Source organism: Saccoglossus kowalevskii, chromosome 6, assembly GCF_978046115.1.
Source record: "Saccoglossus kowalevskii chromosome 6, keSacKowa6.1, whole genome shotgun sequence".
NCBI classification, from domain to species: domain Eukaryota; kingdom Metazoa; phylum Hemichordata; class Enteropneusta; family Harrimaniidae; genus Saccoglossus; species Saccoglossus kowalevskii.
In genome coordinates this window covers 1,859,884-1,882,838 of record NC_140646.1, presented here as the reverse complement: position 1 = coordinate 1,882,838, position 22,955 = coordinate 1,859,884, and the positions used below count along the sequence as shown (strand labels likewise).

Below are 22,955 nucleotides of genomic sequence, written 5' to 3'. Positions count from 1 at the left end.
AACAACACACACGTTTGGATCTTGATGTGCAACAATCTATAGAATGACAGATAACAACACACACGTTTGGATCTTGATGTGCAAAAATCTATAGAATGACAGATAACAACACACACGTTTGGATCTTGATGTGCATCAATCTATAGAATGACAGATAACAACACACACGTTTGGATTTTGATGTGCAACAATCTATAGAATGACAGATAACAACACACACGTTTGGATCTTGATGTGCAACAATCTATAGAATGACAGATAACAACACACACGTTTGGATTTTGATGTGCAACAATCTATATAATGACAGATAACAACACACACGTTTGGATCTTGATGTGCAACAATCTATAGAATGACAGATAACAACACACACGTTTGGATTTTGATGTGCAACAATCTATAGAATGACAGATAACAACACACACGTTTGGATCTTGATGTGCAACAATCTATAGAATGACAGATAACAACACACACGTTTGGATCTTGATGTGCAACAATCTATAGAATGACAGATAACAACACACACGTTTGGATTTTGATGTGCAACAATCTATATAATGACAGATAACAACACACACGTTTGGATCTTGATGTGCAACAATCTATAGAATGACAGATAACAACACACACGTTTGGATTTTGATGTGCAACAATCTATAGAATGACAGATAACAACACACACGTTTGGATCTTGATGTGCAACAATCTATAGAATGACAGATAACAACACACACGTTTGGATCTTGATGTACAACAATCTATATAATGACAGATAACAACACACACGTTTGGATCTTGATGTGCAACAATCTATAGAATGACAGATAACAATGCACACGTTTGGATCTTGATGTGCAACAATCTATAGAATGACAGATAACAACACAAATGTTTGGATCTTGATATGCAACAATCTATAGAATGACAGATAACAACACACACGTTTGGATCTTGATGTGCAACAATCAATAGAATGACAGATAACAACACACACGTTTGGATCTTGATGTGCAACAATCTATAGAATGACAGATAACAACACACACGTTTGGATTTTGATGTGCAACAATCTATAGAATGACAGATAACAACACACACGTTTGGATCTTGATGTGCAACAATCTTTAGAATGACAGATAACAACACACACGTTTGGATCTTGATGTACAACAATCTATAGAATGACAGATAACAACACACACGTTTGGATCTTGATGTGCAACAATCTATAGAATGACAGATAACAATGCATACGTTTGGATCTTGATGTGCAACAATCTATAGAATGACAGATAACAACACAAATGTTTGGATCTTGATATGCAACAATCTATAGAATGACAGATAACAACACACACGTTTGGATCTTGATGTGCAACAATCAATAGAATGACAGATAACAACACACACGTTTAGATCTTGATGTGCAACAATCTATAGAATGACAGATAACAACACACTTTGGATCATGATGTGCAACAATCTATAGAATGACAGATAACAACACACACGTTTGGATCTTGATGTGCAACAATCTATAGAATGACAGATAACAACACACACGTTTGGATCTTGATGTGCAACAATCTATAGAATGACAGATAACAACACACACGTTTGGATCTTGATGCGCAACAATCTATAGAATGACAGATAACAACACACACGTTTGGATCTTGATGTGCAAAAATCTATAGAATGACAGATAACAACACACACGTTTGGATCTTGATGTGCAACAATCTATAGAATGACAGATAACAACACACACGTTTGGATCTTGATGTGCAACAATCTATAGAATGACAGATAACAACACACACGTTTGGATCTTGATATGCAACAATCTATAGAATGACAGATAACAACACACACGTTTGGATCTTGATGTGCAACAATCTATAGAATGACAGATAACAACACACACGTTTGGATCTTGATGTGCAACAATCTATAGAATGACAGATAGCAACACACATGTTTGGATCTTGATGTGCAACAATCTATAGAATGACAGATAACAACACACACGTTTGGATCTTGATGTGCAACAATCTATAGAATGACAGATAACAACACACACGTTTGGATCTTGATGTGCAACAATCTATAGAATGACAGATAACAACACACACGTTTGGATCTTGATGTGCAAAAATCTATAGAATGACAGATAACAACACACACGTTTGGATCTTGATGTGCAACAATCTATAGAATGACAGATAACAACACACACGTTTGGCTTTTGATGTGCAACAATCTATAGAATGACAGATAACAACACACACGTTGAGATCTTGATGTGCAACAATCTATAGAATGACAGATAACAACACACACGTTTGGATTTTGATGTGCAACAATCTATATAATGACAGATAACAACACACACGTTTGGATCTTGATGTGCAACAATCTATAGAATGACAGATAACAACACACACGTTTGGATTTTGATGTGCAACAATCTATAGAATGACAGATAACAACACACACGTTTGGATCTTGATGTGCAACAATCTATAGAATGACAGATAACAACACACACGTTTGGATCTTGATGTACAACAATCTATAGAATGACAGATAACAACACACACGTTTGGATCTTGATGTGCAACAATCTATAGAATGACAGATAACAACACACACGTTTGGATTTTGATGTGCAACAATCTATAGAATGACAGATAACAACACACACGTTTGGATCTTGATGTGCAACAATCTATAGAATGACAGATAACAACACACACGTTTGGATTTTGATGTGCAACAATCTATATAATGACAGATAACAACACACACGTTTGGATCTTGATGTGCAACAATCTATAGAATGACAGATAACAACACACACGTTTGGATTTTGATGTGCAACAATCTATAGAATGACAGATAACAACACACACGTTTGGATCTTGATGTGCAACAATCTATAGAATGACAGATAACAACACACACGTTTGGATCTTGATGTGCAACAATCTATAGAATGACAGATAACAACACACACGTTTGGATTTTGATGTGCAACAATCTATATAATGACAGATAACAACACACACGTTTGGATCTTGATGTGCAACAATCTATAGAATGACAGATAACAACACACACGTTTGGATTTTGATGTGCAACAATCTATAGAATGACAGATAACAACACACACGTTTGGATCTTGATGTGCAACAATCTATAGAATGACAGATAACAACACACACGTTTGGATCTTGATGTACAACAATCTATAGAATGACAGATAACAACACACACGTTTGGATCTTGATGTGCAACAATCTATAGAATGACAGATAACAACACACACGTTTGGATTTTGATGTGCAACAATCTATAGAATGACAGATAACAACACACACGTTTGGATCTTGATGTGCAACAATCTATAGAATGACAGATAACAACACACACGTTTGGATTTTGATGTGCAACAATCTATATAATGACAGATAACAACACACACGTTTGGATCTTGATGTGCAACAATCTATAGAATGACAGATAACAACACACACGTTTGGATTTTGATGTGCAACAATCTATAGAATGACAGATAACAACACACACGTTTGGATCTTGATGTGCAACAATCTATAGAATGACAGATAACAACACACACGTTTGGATCTTGATGTACAACAATCTATATAATGACAGATAACAACACACACGTTTGGATCTTGATGTGCAACAATCTATAGAATGACAGATAACAACACACACTTTGGATCTTGATGTGCAACAATCTATAGAATGACAGATAACAACACACACGTTTGGATCTTGATGTGCAACAATCTATAGAATGACAGATAACAACACACACGTTTGGATCTTGATGTGCAACAATCTATAGAATGACAGATAACAACACACACGTTTGGATCTTGATGCGCAACAATCTATAGAATGACAGATAACAACACACACGTTTGGATCTTGATGTGCAACAATCTATAGAATGACAGATAACAACACACACGTTTGGATCTTGATGTGCAACAATCTATAGAATGACAGATAACAACACACACGTTTGAATCTTGATGTGCAACAATCTATAGAATGACAGATAACAACACACACGTTTGGATCTTGATATGCAACAATCTATAGAATGACAGATAACAACACACACGTTTGGATCTTGATGTGCAACAATCTATAGAATGACAGATAACAACACACACGTTTGGATCTTGATGTGCAACAATCTATAGAATGACAGATAGCAACACACATGTTTGGATCTTGATGTGCAACAATCTATAGAATGACAGATAACAACACACACGTTTGGATCTTGATGTGCAACAATCTATAGAATGACAGATAACAACACACACGTTTGGATCTTGATGTGCAAAAATCTATAGAATGACAGATAACAACACACACGTTTGGATCTTGATGTGCAACAATCTATAGAATGACAGATAACAACACACACGTTTGGATTTTGATGTGCAACAATCTATAGAATGACAGATAACAACACACACGTTTGGATCTTGATGTGCAACAATCTATAGAATGACAGATAACAACACACACGTTTGGATCTTGATGTGCAACAATCTACAGAATGACAGATAACAACACACACGTTTGGATCTTGATGTGCAACAATCTATAGAATGACAGATAACAACACACACGTTTGGATCTTGATGTGCAACAATCTTTAGAATGACAGATAACAACACACACGTTTGGATCTTGATGTACAACAATCTATAGAATGACAGATAACAACACACACGTTTGGATCTTGATGTGCAACAATCTATAGAATGACAGATAACAACACACACGTTTGGATCTTGATGTGCAACAATCTATAGAATGACAGATAACAACACACACGTTTGGATCTTGATGCGCAACAATCTATGGAATGACAGATAACAACACACACGTTTGGATCTTGATGCGCAACAATCTATAGAATGACAGATAACAACACACACGTTTGGATCTTGATGTGCAACAATCTATAGAATGACAGATAACAACACACACGTTTGGATCTTGATGTGCAACAATCTTTAGAATGACAGATAACAACACACACGTTTGGATCTTGATGTACAACAATCTATAGAATGACAGATAACAACACACACGTTTGGATCTTGATGTGCAACAATCTATAGAATGACAGATAACAACACACACGTTTGGATCTTGATGTGCAACAATCTATAGAATGACAGATAACAACACACACGTTTGGATCTTGATGCGCAACAATCTATGGAATGACAGATAACAACACACACGTTTGGATCTTGATGCGCAACAATCTATAGAATGACAGATAACAACACACACGTTTGGATCTTGATGTGCAACAATCTATAGAATGACAGATAACAACGCACACGTTTGTACCAGGTGTGCCAAATGTTGTGGTGGGCGTTAACAGTTGTCGATCGCACGATGGCGGGGGAGTTATTTTCTAACACATTCTTTATGCACCTTATACACGGCTTTTTGTTTCGGGGGTTTCTGCATCCTTTCTAAAAAAGACGATGTTTTTTTAAACTCTTTATCTGATATACAAAACACATTAAATTATTTCTGATTGTATAGTCGTTCGTCATTTTGAATGGAGTAAAATTTTCAAAACTATTATGTTTTATTGGCGGACGATTTGAGATCAAAACAATAGCAAGCTGTGCATCATGGCAATTCTTTTACCTGATAGATTCACTTCGCCGCTAGAGGGCGAAAGTATTTAGTATGTGCCTATGATAACATATATACATGGGTTTCGGTATATACAATTATTTTATTTCAGTGAATGGAACCTATATGCCGCCATCTGCTCTGTTTGAATCACGTTGCTACACACAATGCAGTGAACACGGTAGATGCATGAACGGGGCATGCCATTGTAACGAAGGTAAGTTTTATTTAACTGAAGAACTGCGCCTGATCCGCGCTAATTAGTCTGTGGTATATGGGCGCCATGAACGACCTGTTTACGTCACGCAAAATCTTTATCGATAGAAGACGCGCCTCACAGAATCCGATCTAAAGTTTGACATTCTTTGTATGTTGATAATAGCTACATATAGTGGTCAATACTGTTTTATGTAATAAATGTTATCATCTCGTGTCTATTCACGGATCTACTACAGGATATGGCGGCGCTGATTGCTCTGTTGTTCTCTCACAACCGCCCAGTGTGCTATGGATAAAAGGCGACCGTCACCATGGAATGTGTGATGCACGCAACGAAGATTGTCAACTTGTTTCCTTAATCGGCGATAATTTACTCAACTCGAATGCTTTGTCATGCCATTACGCAATCACTGAGGTAAATATTGGTTTATCATCATGATCGTATACTATTCACGAGTTATTGTTTTTTCATGTAAAATCGTGACGAATCTTATCAGTGATTCAGCCATACGTTATCAATGTGTTCTGACGTCATTTCTTCCAATGATAATTGACGATAAATAAGTTCAACAACAAATTATAATGCCATAGAAATGCATCATTTACAATTAGCGAACATGTTCATGTTTCAACAGCAGATAGATAAGTATAAATATAGTTTACTAGTATATGAAGACTAATTTGTTTCTGTGTAAACAGTCTGCTAAACCTTGTTGATCGTATTACAGCTTGTCAATGGCAATTGGTCAGAAACTACAGTTGATAACTTACATCAAACAGAGACGATTTTCATGAGTTTCCGAGAAGTACATTGTCAATTATCAGAACCCATTGTAACCATTGCGCACTCGGAAGAAAAAGGTACAACGTTCGCTACTGTGATGGTATATGTGAGCAATGACATGGGAACTACATTGAGTAATGGAATGGTATTGACGACGTACGATTCCAGATGTATCCTTTGTAACGGCAATGGAATGTGTAGGATGAAGGTAAGTTAGATCATAAATCTTCGGGTCAAGTGTAAAAAGGAAGGTCGTGATCGTAATGTCCCTATTCGACCTTTACTCTAAGGCCTTGTCAAGTAATTAGTGCTTCCTATTGATTATTCAGTTCAACTTTTTATACTGACTTTGACTGTCAGAATGTATATAAAATCATCCAAACCTTACGCGAAATAAATTTGTCGATTCCTGCTCTAGACGAACGTCGCCATGTGTACCACTAACGACACCGAAATTGTCACTAGGCATGTAATAAGACGCGTTCGATCCGCCCATCAAATAATGTTTCACTTTCTGCTGCCATCGCGTCCGCTGTGCCAAATACCGTGCGTTCAAGGGTTAGGGAAAAAGAGGATGCTATGAATCGAGAAAACAGTATTTGATTGGCAAAACCAAGATAGTGGCTCCCTCGCTCTCAATCTCGATGTCGATTGCTGGATGCATCTAATATTTATTGAATTAAAACGTCATAAAAATGTCTGTATATACCATCTTTCTATTTTGCCAGAAAAATACGTGTCAAATTAATGGCCATTGTTACTCATCTGGTCAGTACCATCCCAGTGACTATACAATGCAGTGTGTTCCAGGCACATCCCAGGACAGCTGGACTGTTGAGGATGGTAAGTAGATTATCATAAAATTGTCTTTATCAACTTTGAATGTATTCGTCAGTTCTACTTATTTATAATATATATATATATTATACACGTGTATGCGACCCTGTATTTAGCAGTACATGTTCGGATTTGTTTTGTTTATTTAATACATTCACAGTATTAAATCGAGTATTATATATGGCAATATACATTAATAGACTTAATTTTTTGCTAAAATTATTTTTCTGTTTTCTTTGTTTTATCCAAAAGATACTCCGATTGATTTGGTGATCGGTTTGTCTGTAGGCGCCATGATTCTGGTGGTGGCACTGGTGATTGGTGTTGCATGGTTTTGTAAGAATCCTCGCAACATAAAATAATACGTCTCCCGTCACGATTATAGACGAGCATGTTGGCCGGGAAAATTTGTTACATACATATACTCAAGGAACTGTACTTGTTCTTTTGTACATGATTAAGCAGGGTCTGGAAAATGCGTGAATTTCGTATATAGAAAATAATAATATAGCAGAAAATAACAATAAATTAGTGTTTGTTCACATCTATTTTAGTGTCGCTTATGTTGTTAATCAAAAATTATACCCAGACTGAAAAAATATAATTTGTTTTGTGAGGACATACATAACATTGATTTCTGAAAATATGAAAATAAGATCTAATGCAACGATTTATCTCTTATCCAACGAAAACTTCTATAATTATCTATTACATAATAATTTTGATACGAGTAAATAGTTTGGAGTATAAATCTAAATTTACCGTAACCGAAGCGTAAAATGAGTGTCGCTGATTGTTTTTAAATTCATAGGTTTGTTTTAGTAGGTATTCATCAATGGAAACCCGTTGTATATGGCATAATGATGTTTGACGTCGTGTATATTTTGTATTTCAATTTAAATCAATTTCTGAAGTGACAAACGTTTAAAAATTGTCAATAATAATCTGTGTCGCAGATTTGAAAATGCAAAAACTATTCAAGACTTTTTTTCGTTTTATTTTCACACAGTAGATATAAGATTGTCTTTGTATAAGTATTTGTTGGTAACGCTATTCGTGGTAATGGCCACTAAACATATGGTCTATTTCATACGTACGTGAGCGGTTTATGAACGTCGGCTGTTTAATATGCAAATGACACGCGCTCACAAATTACGTTTTCGTCCTAGTGTTTGGTTTAAATGAAAAGGCTTCGAAAAGGATAAATAGGAAAACAGGAAATCAAAGTCGTAACCATGTAAGATCATATGTATTATATGTGTAGTAATTTTTATTTCAGAATCGAATCATAAATTTGATATTATGTCACTCACGAGATATTTTCTATAATTATGTACAACATAAACTAGTTAGAGAACATTACATTCATTATATAGTGGCGACGATAGATTGACATTTTCCGGACAACTGGTCTTGATATTTTGTTAAATGCGACACCATCAGATAATCAGATTAAACAATGTCAGTTGCGCAGTGAATAACTGACAGTAGTTGGTACTTGCATCACCAGTTATTCTTTATATTGTGTTCTTTATACTTGTATTTTATTATAGAATGTTTTCTTGTTATGTAATAATTGTCAGTATATGATGTCTTTCAGTAAAAAAATATTATGCATGTGAAGTTCTTGTTTCATTTATTCAGTAATCAGTAAGATTACATGTATGAAAAATTTCAATAACTTTTCAATTTAATGATTGTGTGACATGACCGGAAGTACAGGAATCAAGCTTTGCAAAAATATAGCGAGCCTTTGAAATAACCATATTTATCATATTTTCCTTTTTGTGTTGGAATGTTTAAGTCTTTAGTGAAACTGTTCCCATATTATATCAATATTGGTTGTTTAGCCCGTGCTAAAAAAGTGCGCAAACGCTTAGCACGGTCTAACAAACGATGGGTACGTGTTAATTCTCATACGCAAACGTCATTTGGAAGATTTACTATCATGTTCATAAATATACATTTCGTTATGCCATTTCCGACATGACAATCAACGCGAGCACATCTAGGATAAAATACTGCAATTACGACCGTGAGAAATGTTTACGTTGAATGTAATGCATATAGCTAAACATTTTATAATTGTTGTTTTTTTGTCATTTTCATCATTTTGTTGCGACAATTTATTACGCTTATTATTCCAAGATGGTGTAATTTTATTCCATAAACAATTAACATTTTTAATCACTTTACAAACAACGTGCTCTAATCCAATTTGTCATCTTCTAAAACGTTACCTAATTTTAAGGAAAATATCTTTTGTTAAAGGAAATGCAGTTTTAAGTGGTTGTAACACCTCCCAAGTGTATGCAACAATTTATATACATGTATATTTTATATCACTCGTCTTTCACAAAACATGCAGCATAAACACATCTAATGCAGCACAGGAAATCTCGCACCGTGCTGTTTGTCCCACTCAGTAAAAGCGGTATAAATAAGCTTCTTCAATGCAAAATACTGGTGTGTGTGTTTTTTCTATGACCTTTTTACAACTTTTTTCCCGTGCATTATTGGAAAGCCGCATGTTTATCTTGGGGTCGCAGTGCCCTCGTGGTAAACGACACCATTATTTCTACAATCATCATGACTGTACCAGAAGCGAAATATTTTGTTTGGTAAAGTCTATATGTATCTCTTGTTGGTAAATGGTTGTGTCACGGGTGGGGTGTTCTATGCCTTACAAAACAGAGAACAGGCCATCGTAAGCTACTGATTTATCTGTGGTGATAACAGGTGTCCGGAATGAGTTAGTATGTCTTGCTGACTAGTAACGCCCATCTCTGTGTAAAGCCGTACGGGACCTCGACTACTTCATTGTAAATACTATACAAAATGCAACTTAGATTACTGATGACAAAGTATTGCGATTAGTAAGTATCCCTTAAACCGTAATTCCATTAGTTTGCTTTATAGGCAGCATATTGACCGGGAATCCCCGCTTAAAGTTTACCATTTTGTCCTGTATAAACACTCAACGATTGTCTAACCAAGTAGATAAAACACACACAACATTTAAAGCTAAATTGTCCTTGTTCGTTGTAACTTCATAATTTCGTGCGTTTCCTGAGATATGTAATGGAAATCTTGAGCTTCAACCTGAGCTTACTCAGTGTAAACCTGGGCACCACCACGAACTTTAACTTGAGCTTGAAATATTGTTTAGAATTAGCCGTTGGTAGACTATTTGGGCGTTTTCGTTAGTTTTTTCTCAAACTCATGTAAACATGTCACGATGCGTCGTTAATTTTATTACCTTTCATGCAATGAGCTTTTATAAACTGGCTTGAGAATAATTAAAAATCGTCGCCATAACATCATCGAAGTTTTCCAGTTTTTGTTTTTCGCCGTGTATAGTATAAAACTTCTCTCCGAAACATGTTTAGAATATTCCTAATGTTCTACTTGTAGTGTATGTATGGGGAAACAGATTGTAGACATTTTATATTGAAATGAAATTGTAATAGCAGAAATAAAGCTTAGCATAAAAACAGGACAAATGTTTTATACGTGTGGAAGAACTGCGTTTTATAGTATAAAAATAAACAAATATGACATGGTATTTGATATGAATGATTTTCAAAAGGCTGTATCTTCTATGTCGCGCCCGACTCTCTTCAATATTCCAAGCGGCCTGCTTACAAAATATTCCTCTCTAATCAAATATTTTCAGTAAGAGACTTGTGCGTGATTTCGCTGGCGAGTATGTTTATGATTTGTTCTTAGACGCTCAGGTTGGAGCTCTTAACCGGCGCTCCAACTTAGTTTTCAGCTTCTGCTGTAAACAATATTCCAAGCTCAAGTTAATGCTTAGGATGGCGCTCAAGTTTACTGTGAGCAAGCTCAGGTTGAAGCTCAAGATTGTCATTTACATACCTGGTTTCCTCACATGTCCATCAAAAGACAAACTTCAAGTACCTATGCAGAATACGAAAGCTGATTTGGCTTTCGAACGCTACGTGTGGCGGTGGTAAATCGTAAGACATGCGAGCTCTCGGCTGCTGATCAGTTTTCATTGTCAATAAATGTTAGAAATTAGATTTTTTGCTAGGGGTATTACGTATGTTAAACTTGTTTATATTCTTATTTATTGCCACAGTGTTCTCTGTATGTAATCGTCGAATTCGATATATTCCATACACCTTGTTTAGGACATAAAGTCGGGTGATTCACTAAGCAGTAAACGCTTGATCGAATTGAAGTGGGCGTCAGCATACGCCTGAAAAGTGGCGTCTGCTTCTATTTTTGTTCTTTTCGCTATTTCCTCTGGGATTTCGAGGAGTTCCTTGCCAGTGGACATTGCTAGTATCTAGAAAGGAAGTGGAAATGTAATTATCCTTCAGTAAAATAATTGATTTATTCGGTTCTATTATCTGTAATATTTGCTATGTACTAGTATATTTGATATTATGAGTAAGACCTATACTAAACGGTAGTTATACACATACACAATATTATTATTAAATGGCGGTAGTCGTCGGGCCACGCATGCGCGGGATATATATGGGTCTCATATAAACAAAGATGGCAACTTTGACTGTTACGCAGATTAACGAGTACAAACTGTGACGTTACCCAGCTTTAATTGGGTATTTTAGATGAATGTATCGAAGGAGTCATCGGCGGTAATTAGTGCAAGTAGCGCCCAGGTCAAACCTCATACTTGTGATTTCCATTAGAAGAGCGCATTGGATTGTGGGAAAATCAATCTTTATCAACACAAATGTCGCACATGCGCAGCGCGACGATGACTGCACTTTAACTATTCCACTTCTGCCACTTTCCACAAATAAATATTCTTATGTTTTCAATAATTATTACGATGGTCAGTAGTCAACTAAGTCTGTTTGATCCAAAACCATCATGAAATATCCAAAATAATGTAGTGAGATAAATATTGTGCTACAAAGATTAAATACTTCCAACATCTGTTATATTTACCTGAAACATGGCAGCTCTCTCCATATAGTATGTTTCGTCAAATGCCATAGATACAGTCTGTGATACGACCATCAGTCCATGGCCACCCATCATTAGAATTCTTTTCTTACCCAACGCTCTGGCAAGTCGTGGTCCTTCTTCCCCACTTGTAGCATAACCATCATACTCACTGTCGTACGCGATGTTATCATAAAAACGAAGAGAGTGTTGTTGCGAACAGCTTAGATATGGTTCCTTCAACAAATCTGAAATAAACATTTTATTCATGGAATTTGACTGATTCCATGGGAGGGGTGATTCCCGAAAATCAAATTTTACACACTTCCGGCAGGTTATATAAAATACTCACTTAATGCTGTTGTATATGGTGGATGTGTGTGCAGAGCGCATCGTATATCGGGTCTTTCGTTATGAACAGCACGGTGGATTTCAGACGCTGATTTTTCTGGTCTACCCTCGCCCTCAAGCACTTCACCAGTGGCAAAATCAATACCCAGTAATTTACTCGCAGTAACCTATGGATGAAATACAAGTAATGTACGGCTTGGTGCAGGTATTTAAAACTACACAATAATCAAACATATATGACAACATATGTACATGTGAACATATTGCATTCATAATATTGCTACATAATAATACATTGACCGATTCTGATTTTCTCCCATTAGAAGACATTTTTACCACAATGTATATTTCATTGTTATGTATATTTAACTTTTTTCAGCATCCGTAAGTTATAATAATTTCTGAAATCATGGAAGAAACTACGCAATCCTCAATAGTAGCTAATCTCTAAGCGTCTGAGGGAATTATCAAAAATACGCACTATATAGGGCAGATATGTACTAAACATATCGAACCAGACCAGTCTGTGGGGATTGCAACCTATTGTACTTAACATATCGAACCAGACCAGTCTGTGGGGATTGCAACCTATTGTACTTAACATATCGAACCAGACCAGCCTGTGGGGATTGCAACCTATTGTACTTAACATATCGAACCAGACCAGTCTGTGGGGATTTCAATCTATTGTACTTAACATATCGAACCAGACCAGTCTGTGGGGATTGCAACCTATTGTACTTAACATATCGAACCAGACCAGTCTGTGGGGATTGCAATCTATTGTACTTAACATATCGAACCAGACCAGTCTGTGGGGATTGCAATCTATTGTACTTAACATATCGAACCAGACCAGTCTGTGGGGATTGCAACCTATTGTACTTAACATATCGAATCAGACCAGTCTGTGGGGATTGCAATCTATTGTACTTAACATATCGAACCAGACCAGTCTGTGGGGATTGCAACCTATTGTACTTAACATATCGAACCAGACCAGTCTGTGGGGATTGCAATCTATTGTACTTAACATATCGAATCAGACCAGTCTGTGGGGATTGCAACCTATTGTACTTAACATATCGAACCAGACCAGTCTGTGGGGATTGCAATCTATTGTACTTAACATATCGAACCAGACCAGTCTGTGGGAATTGCAACCTATTGTACTTAACATATCGAACCAGACCAGTCTGTGGGGATTGCAACCTATTGTACTTAACATATCGAACCAGACCAGTCTGTGGGGATTGCAACCTATTGTACTTAACATATCGAATCAGACCAGTCTGTGGGGATTGCAATCTATTGTACTTAACATATCGAACCAGACCAGTCTGTGGGGATTGCAACCTATTGTACTTAACATATCGAACCAGACCAGTCTGTGGGGATTGCAATCTATTGTACTTAACATATCGAATCAGACCAGTCTGTGGGGATTGCAACCTATTGTACTTAACATATCGAACCAGACCAGTCTGTGGGGATTGCAACCTATTGTACTTAACATATCGAACCAGACCAGTCTGTGGGGATTGCAACCTATTGTACTTAACATATCGAACCAGACCAGTCTGTGGGGATTGCAACCTATTGTACTTAACATATCGAATCAGACCAGTCTGTGGGGATTGCAATCTATTGTACTTAACATATCGAACCAGACCAGTCTGTGGGGATTGCAACCTATTGTACTTAACATATCGAATCAGACCAGTCTGTGGGGATTGCAATCTATTGTACTTAACATATCGAACCAGACCAGTCTGTGGGGATTGCAACCTATTGTACTTAACATATCGAACCAGACCAGTCTGTGGGGATTGCAACCTATTGTACTTAACATATCGAATCAGACCAGTCTGTGGGGATTGCAACCTATTGTACTTAACATATCGAACCAGACCAGTCTGTGGGGATTGCAACCTATTGTACTTAACATATCGAATCAGACCAGTCTGTGGGGATTGCAACCTATTGTACTTAACATATCGAACCAGACCAGTCTGTGGGGATTGCAACCTATTGTACTTAACATATCGAACCAGACCAGTCTGTGGGGATTGCAACCTATTGTACTTAACATATCGAATCAGACCAGTCTGTGGGGATTGCAATCTATTGTACTTAACATATCGAATCAGACCAGTCTGTGGGGATTGCAACCTATTGTACTTAACATATCGAACCAGACCAGTCTGTGGGGATTGCAACCTATTGTACTTAACATATCGAACCAGACCAGTCTGTGGGGATTGCAACCTATTGTACTTAACATATCGAACCAGACCAGTCTGTGGGGATTGCAACCTATTGTACTTAACATATCGAACCAGACCAGTCTGTGGGGATTGCAACCTATTGTACTTAACATATCGAACCAGACCAGTCTGTGGGGATTGCAACCTATTGTACTTAACATATCGAACCAGACCAGTCTGTGGGGATTGCAACCTATTGTACTTAACATATCGAACCAGACCAGTCTGTGGGGATTGCAACCTATTGTACTTAACATATCGAACCAGACCAGTCTGTGGGGATTGCAACCTATTGTACTTAACATATCGAACCAGACCAGTCTGTGGGGATTGCAACCTATTGTACTTAACATATCGAACCAGACCAGTCTGTGGGGATTGCAACCTATTGTACTTAACATATCGAACCAGACCAGTCTGTGGGGATTGCAACCTATTGTACTTAACATATCGAACCAGACCAGTCTGTGGGGATTGCAACCTATTGTACTTAACATATCGAACCAGACCAGTCTGTGGGGATTGCAACCTATTGTACTTAACATATCGAACCAGACCAGTCTGTGGGGATTGCAACCTATTGTACTTAACATATCGAACCAGACCAGTCTGTGGGGATTGCAACCTATTGTACTTAACATATCGAACCAGACCAGTCTGTGGGGATTGCAACCTATTGTACTGGATAATGACTTGATTACTTATAGTAAAGTGGTGGACTTGATAATGAGTAAAAACAACTGTATACATATTCAAAACAAACTCCAGCTCAACCTTAGTGTGTGGTATAATGTTATAAGATTACGCACTAATTTTTATAATAAAAAATACATGAGAAAATCTTACATTTGTTAATTAGTAATACTTTCTTTTGGCACGCAATGAACGAAATCATACACAATGACAGATCTTTCTTTCAACGTACGTTAAAACACAGTATACGTCGATACAGTCAAATGTTGAGCGTATCCACTAAATAAAAAAATCACCATATAATAGCATAACAAAATATAAGGAATGGTACTCGTGTTTTATTAGCCTGATGAGATCGCGTGAGTTGCGCCCTCCGCGGTGCTCCAAAAACCAACAAGTGAGGTGAGATGCCGTTCGACCGGCGAGGGCCTTCTCACGCCTACATGTCAGGCGAGTGTTTTATGCAAAATACACCTTTTATTCTTATTACGTAATACATACTATACAAACAAAAACCTGATGATGTCTATTCCGCTGTTATTTTACGCTACCGAGTAGAACGAAAACATTGCATAACAGTACAATCGTACAGTAGTCCCCGTTTCGTATTGACAATATATAAGCAATAATCACGTGACTGCAATTTGTTTGAATTAAAAAAAACAGCAGAAATGCTTAAACATCTTATTCTACAGAATAGTTGGTCCGATTGAATTGAAACCTCTTATATATTATTTATAAAAAGAAAACCAATATTACACGTTTCGGTAGCCATATTGAATTGAAAGTGAACTAGAAATGACTCTTCAGTATTTTACTATTTCTTAAGGGTCTAGGTGATCTGATGTGATATAGCATATACATATACTACATATATTACAATATATATACATATATATATATAATATATATATATAGTTTCTGGAGTAAATTAAACAGGAATTCAATATTTTACTAATCTTTGAAGAGGGATGTCTTGGCATCATAATCAATTACACTCAAAATGTTAACAAAAATGCTTAAAAACCGTTTAACAGAATGACTGGTTCCATTCCTCAAGGGAATATTAAGATATTTAAGTCCGCGTTACAAATATATAACGTGCTTGAGGAAGTATCAGGGGGAAATTCTCTCCTCTAGGGTTCTCTACACGTGTCAGGGGGGAATCTCGTCTCGTCTCTTTATCGCGTCCCCTTGAGGTGCGGGATCGGGAAAGTCACTTAAGCTTTACAGTCAATTAGACACACACAACGAAATACGTTTCAACTCTCGTCTTAGTTGGTCAATCGAGCACTCTATAAGACACAGCGCCCTGGGGAAAAGTCCCCAAGACTATCGTAAGGCTGACCCCCAAGACTCTGTTAGACTGCGCCAAGACTCGCCCCAAGACTCTCCAAGACTCGCCCCAAGACTCTCCAAGACTGCGTCAAGACTCGTCCCAAGACTCTCCAGGACTGGACTGCGTCTGTCGTGGTGTGCTCGCAAAGACCAACTAAAAACTCTTTATTCACTTTCAAAACCTTAACCAATTACAAAGAAGTATTAAGATTCTAAGGCGTGGCCTTTAATCATACAGCCAATCACACTAAGTACTGAACACGTCATATCTTTTGATTAATCGTTCACTACATTACCAAACTGTCAGAAATAGTAGTCCGAATAGCGACTGTTATCTCGTTATCTTAGTTCCAAATTACTGAGCCAATTTCCGTCCAGAACCTTACATGGGCCGAAACGATGACAGACATAACACAGTTATTCACTCGCAACAAGCTAAATAAGTCGATCAACAGATACGTGCAAACAATTTCATCATAGAAGTATGATTCACTGCATTACACGGCCCCGCCGACAAAGCTACTCTGCAGCTGTTACTTAAAATCGGGCAAATGTACAGAAAGGATGTCGTTATGAAATGATTGATAATTATAAAATAACGTGTACTTCCTTGCATGCCATACAAATCTAGCAAATACCCAGTTTGCTGATTTGGGTGCTAAAACCCATATGCCACACGTATCACATATCGCCCAATGAGGAGATGGGTAGACGACTAATTTGCAAAGCATGAACTTGAATAACCACAAACATATTAGAAAAGACAGAGATACTTATAGGCACAAATATACTAACATTCTATCTTTATTTTATCAAGGTAATCAATAGTAGAACTAAATGATTTCGCGTATTTTCACCCTACCATATAAGCGTAGGCGTCCACTAATAATAAAAACAAATATAGCTGCCATCAGGATTTGACCGGACTCCACACAAAAAAGTTCGCTGATTCTCAGGCTGTTCTAAACTTTTTGGATTTCGGCATTCCCATGATGTATCCTATCCTGCGCGTCGGTCGATACTCCAGCTGTACTGTCTTCGTGTATACTTTGAGGTATTCTTGTAATAAACTTATAGTAACATTATTTTTCCGAAGCCCACCAAATGCTAACAACAAGACAACGACAGACCTCCACAATGAAGGAAGCCATTTTGAACTGATTACCGAATATCAAGAATATATAGATGCACCCTTAGCAATGACAAAATATAGCCAAATAAAATCAAATTAAATGAATTACAATCAAGTCTACATCTAAATATTCAAACAACATCATCAATACCCTATAATGACTAACGTTTAGCAGATACCAGCACAAATTCCCACCAAAACCTCATCAGGTTTTGCATTATTCATATGCATCTTTAAACCAGATTAGAATTATCGAGATACCGTTATCCACACATGAATTTACATACATATGCATATAATTTGCATATTAAGAAACAAAGTGCTTCCAAAAATACGCAAAACCCAAAATAGCTGGTGGGTGGTTTATTTTGCATAAATTTACATATTGATGCATATCATTTGCATACAGCAATCTAACATTTATTTTTAATTTAAAACATGCCAACAAAGAAAAATCTTTTTGAAATACAAAAAACAAATATTTTAATTAGTCATGGAAACCAATATCAGAATTTTACGCAATGCTCGGTTCGAAGTCAGTGATTCATATGTTCTTTAAATACACATATGTAATCCGCGATCATATAATGCAATGAGTTCAATTTACAAAGAGAAAATATAAAAAAATAGTTGCGTTCTATTGTAAGAAAATATACGAAGTGATTCGTCAAAATAAAATAAACCATAACATTTTATTTCTGACATCAGTATGCACTTAGCCGTGCCAACCCGTTCAACCAATATCTAAGTCACCAAATCATCTTCCAAATGGCAACCTAAGCAAAAATTGACTATCGACAAATTATCTGTAACATAAAACACAAATTTGACCTCATTGACAATGATTGGAGACACGCCTCTTTTCAGTTGGCCACAAATAATTAAAAAAAAAATGGGGGTAGTGCACAGAGTTCAGAGGTTCAAAGTTGACCCGTCAACGTTGTTCTACTAAGGTTATCTACCCTACCTCTTTCCAGTGTAGCCCATGGGGTATTAATAACATCAAACGTCCAGAACCATTGCTGGCCGGTGCATTGACGGATAAGTGGTTACAGACCCCTTCGCTGAGACCGTAATTACATATTCCACGATACGCAGCGGCTAAATCCACTCTGGCTTCATAGTTTCGTTGAGCTGCGTCGGAAGTACCGTGCCGCTGTTCGCGAGTTGATGCGGATCCCGACGCTGGTCGTGTCTCATGTCGACCAAATTGACGACCAATACGTATTCCGCCAATGCTACTTAGCGCTTGTGATGATCGATACAGTGCTCTTCCTGTTGTGCAAGACAGCTTAGCTATTAACATCGTCATGTTAGCTCTCGAGTCGCAAACTGAATAACACGAGTAGGGGCAAATCAATCTATATTATGTATGACCTTGAATCGCAACCTTTCGTCTCTTGATAGACGTGACACCGATTAGTGTGACGTCAAATATAAAAGCGAGGCTGTAAGCAAACACATTAGCATAGCATTTTGAAGCAAGCAGGCATTAACATGCCTTGAATCAATGTTTTACATATCCTTTTTTGATCAAGTAATTATGTTTTAACCTCAATACATTAATATAAATGAATAAAGTGTAATAAAATGTGCGTGTATATAAACACTATTTCTAATATTTCATTAAAATATTGAGTGTGCACCTTTACCACTTATGTGATATGAAACATACATGTGCTCTCTGCAATTTGTGATAGGTGGCATTTAATAAATAGCAGACAATGGGAAATATGGCCGGGATGTTATTTTCACGAGTGATGCGGTGTATCCTGTAACCAGGAAAGTTGTAACCACGGCAGCTACAATCTTTATACAAGTGCGCACAGGGATTGTGGACTACTTTAAATTCTGTTCTGTTACTTAGTAGTTAACCAGGCGTTCTTTTCTATCCATATGCAAATATTTCCAAAAGCACGCTGACAGCGACGACAATACCGACGATAAATACAACAAAACAACATTTACAACAAATAATTTTCACCACAACATGTCTTGCATTTACAGGTACCAACTCGTAGGTCTATTGTTACATATTATATTATTGTTATTTCTCAGTTACTAGTAGTTACAACATTGTGTATTCGTTAAATTTGTTTAACATTATGTTGTTTGTGAATGATATTACGGTGTGGTGAACATCATTTAGACATACTGTAAAACATGTTGAAAAAACGACATACTATTTTAGCAAATTGTGGTAAAATTACGTAATAGCGAAATGATGATTTAGCGAATCTCTTTTGTCTTTGTTGATTCCCTGTTTTCACAATATAGTTCAGTCATTTTAGCAAAAAAGGGGGCCAATCCGTCACACATTGCAACAGAAATGATTTCTTCTCAGTGCTTTTCGGCAAGGTATCTATCTAGGAAAATCTAGGCATCCGAAATATACCTAAGTTGCATATATTCACATTTTTAACATGGAAATATAACTATTTGAACATATCTTTAATTCTAGATGAGGTATTTTAAAAATGCATGATGCTATGGTACTGTTTTGAGTCGGAGAATGTATGAGAGTGCCAAATGTGTTGATTGGTTAGATGAAAATTAGCATAAATCCAATATGGCCGCGATAATATCATTATTTAATGCAACTTCTCTTCCGTCTTCTCTTCTATGTGGCATAAGTAATAAGTTTAAGATGCTAAAATACAATTTTAAACAGAATCGTACAGTACAGAAAACTTGTAAACAAATGGTTTCCTGGGTAGACAAATGCTTCATCTGCATAAATCCAACATGGCCGTCACATCTAAAAGAAAAACTAGAGGAATGAAACACCTGGTTGGATCTACAAATCTGCTATACTATATACATAATAGACCATTTAAACGTAACTTTGTTTAACTCTATAAACTATATTTTTGATTTAACAAACTGTATTAAATAGTTATAATTCTGTTTGAAAAAGTTTATTGTTTGATTAAATGTAATTGCTAATCATCATCGCTATCTTCATCAGATATCTGAACTACATTTGTGCATCCAAATCCTCGACATTGACCACAAACTGTAGAACATTCAAGGTTGTGCTTTCGGCAGGTACATCTGAGACTGTGGAGCAGTTTAAATAATAGAAGTTTCCATTTTTTGACTAACGTTATGTAATTGAAACACAAGATAAAAATATTAGATGGATTACAAAAGAGGATATAGTTAACATGGGCAAATGATTTGCTTGAGCCATTGGTAAATTTATGGAATTGATTATGCTGTGACAATGTATACATGTTTGGAACAATTATATTAATATTGTGTTGTGTGTTATAGGAAGTAGGTCTTAAGTTATTTGGTTATGTCATTTGAATCAAGAGGAGGCGGTTAAAATACTTGATCGGAAAGAATGATTACATTTGTTCCTCGGCAGTGAATGACTTATTTGTACTTGACTGTGACTCACCCACCACTCGATTGTAATTTGGCCAGTTGCTATTAGACATCACTTTGCATGACTAGTTGGAAGACAACCATGTAAAAATAGTGTGAATAAAATAATCGTCTGTAATGAACAAGGAAATAATAAAGTTTTTATTTTTTATTTTAACCAACAAAAAACATTCGAGTAAGAATAAACTAAAAAAATTGTCAAGTTTAACCAGTAGGAGGTACAGGTGATGGTTAAATTATCTCGTCTGGAAGAAAATAAAAAACAATATGGAAATGATTGGACTTTCTATAATTAAATCTTGAGGCACATTGTAAATAACTGGCGAAAGGATGCTGAAAGCACTACCGTGCATTCAAGCATCCTCTCAATGAAAATAAACGCAGATTATGCACATTCACATTATAATGAGTGTTATGATTAAGTCTGGTATGATGTGCATCAAACGACTGATGGTGCAAAAGCACATGAGTGTTGACGGAAGACCCAAATGCTAGGTATCACCACCGACAACCAATTTGGTCGTAGTCATATTGCCGAAAATATTATATCCTGTTGTCTGTATATGTGCAGCAACAATAAACTGTACAAAAACAGTAGTTAACTGTTTACAAAATTGTACAAGACAGTATTATAGACCCATATCATGCAAAGTTACAGGGTGGCGTACACATATACCCCCTTACTTTTAGGCTATTGTATGTTCATCCAACTGTCCTTTTAGAATGACTAGGAAAATAATTGATGATATCAATCCAATCAGACTGATAGAACCCGTAAAAGTAATGAATTTATCGCATGGTAAGGGCAATGTGCCATCTGACATATAACCGGAGTGAATTGACCATGTGCAGATTCAGCATTGTTGGTTTGCATAAGACAGTAAGAGTAAAATCCTGGTATCACCAATGGCAGGGCTGTGAATGAGCCAACATCAAACCAGAAACATAGAATGTAAATGCATGGACCTGTTTGTGCAAAATACCAGTTCATCCATCATTATTTATGTGGACCATGTTGAAAAGATCTCAAACCATTATGAGGCCAATGAAAAACAAAATTTGGTGTTTCCAGTATTAGGGTAAACAATATTGGGTAGTTAGACAGGGATTTTATTATTTTAGATTTATTTTTTTCCCAACATGTTCAGTCTATATTAAATACAATCATTTTACATGATGGTATTAATATCAACTTTTGTTCATTTTAGAAAATGGTAACTCATTTCCAAAAAAATAAAATTTGGGCTTAACACATGTCATTGTTTAAGGTTGAGATTAG

General features: G+C 36.5%; 2 protein-coding genes across 2 annotated transcripts in view; one reads left to right on the top strand and one right to left on the bottom strand.

Annotated features, from left to right (window-relative positions):
• Positions 1-8,109, top strand: part of LOC102803370 (von Willebrand factor D and EGF domain-containing protein-like) — a 98,676-nt gene extending 90,567 nt beyond the window's left edge. Inside the window, exons 17-21 of the mRNA XM_085499944.1 lie at positions 5,834-5,938; positions 6,177-6,355; positions 6,669-6,932; positions 7,453-7,567; positions 7,814-8,109. Coding sequence (XP_085356070.1) covers positions 5,834-5,938; positions 6,177-6,355; positions 6,669-6,932; positions 7,453-7,567; positions 7,814-7,923 — 773 coding nt within the window. The 3' untranslated portion in view covers positions 7,924-8,109. The remainder of the gene's footprint in view (positions 1-5,833; positions 5,939-6,176; positions 6,356-6,668; positions 6,933-7,452; positions 7,568-7,813) is intronic.
• Positions 8,110-9,180: 1,071 nt separating this feature from the next.
• On the bottom strand, positions 9,181-19,695 carry LOC100366309 (uncharacterized). Its single transcript, XM_002735906.4, has 4 exons — positions 19,251-19,695; positions 12,855-13,020; positions 12,506-12,750; positions 9,181-11,873 (listed from the first exon to the last, which is right to left on the bottom strand). Exons 1-4 carry the CDS (start codon positions 19,593-19,595, stop codon positions 11,712-11,714), a joined length of 918 nt encoding a protein of 305 aa, XP_002735952.1. The 5' UTR covers positions 19,596-19,695; the 3' UTR covers positions 9,181-11,711.
• Positions 19,696-22,955: the final 3,260 nt, after the last annotated feature.

Excerpts from the sequence above, each read along its gene's own strand:
- LOC100366309 (XM_002735906.4), bottom strand. The coding sequence starts at position 19,595 with ATGACGATGTTAATAGCTAAGCTGTCTTGCACAACAGGAAGAGCACTG. Across the intron at positions 12,751-12,854 it reads ACCATATACAACAGCATTAA|ATTTGTTGAAGGAACCATAT; the intron begins GTGAGTATTTTA and ends TGTTTATTTCAG. Across the intron at positions 11,874-12,505 it reads AGAGAGCTGCCATGTTTCAG|ATACTAGCAATGTCCACTGG; the intron begins GTAAATATAACA and ends CTTCCTTTCTAG.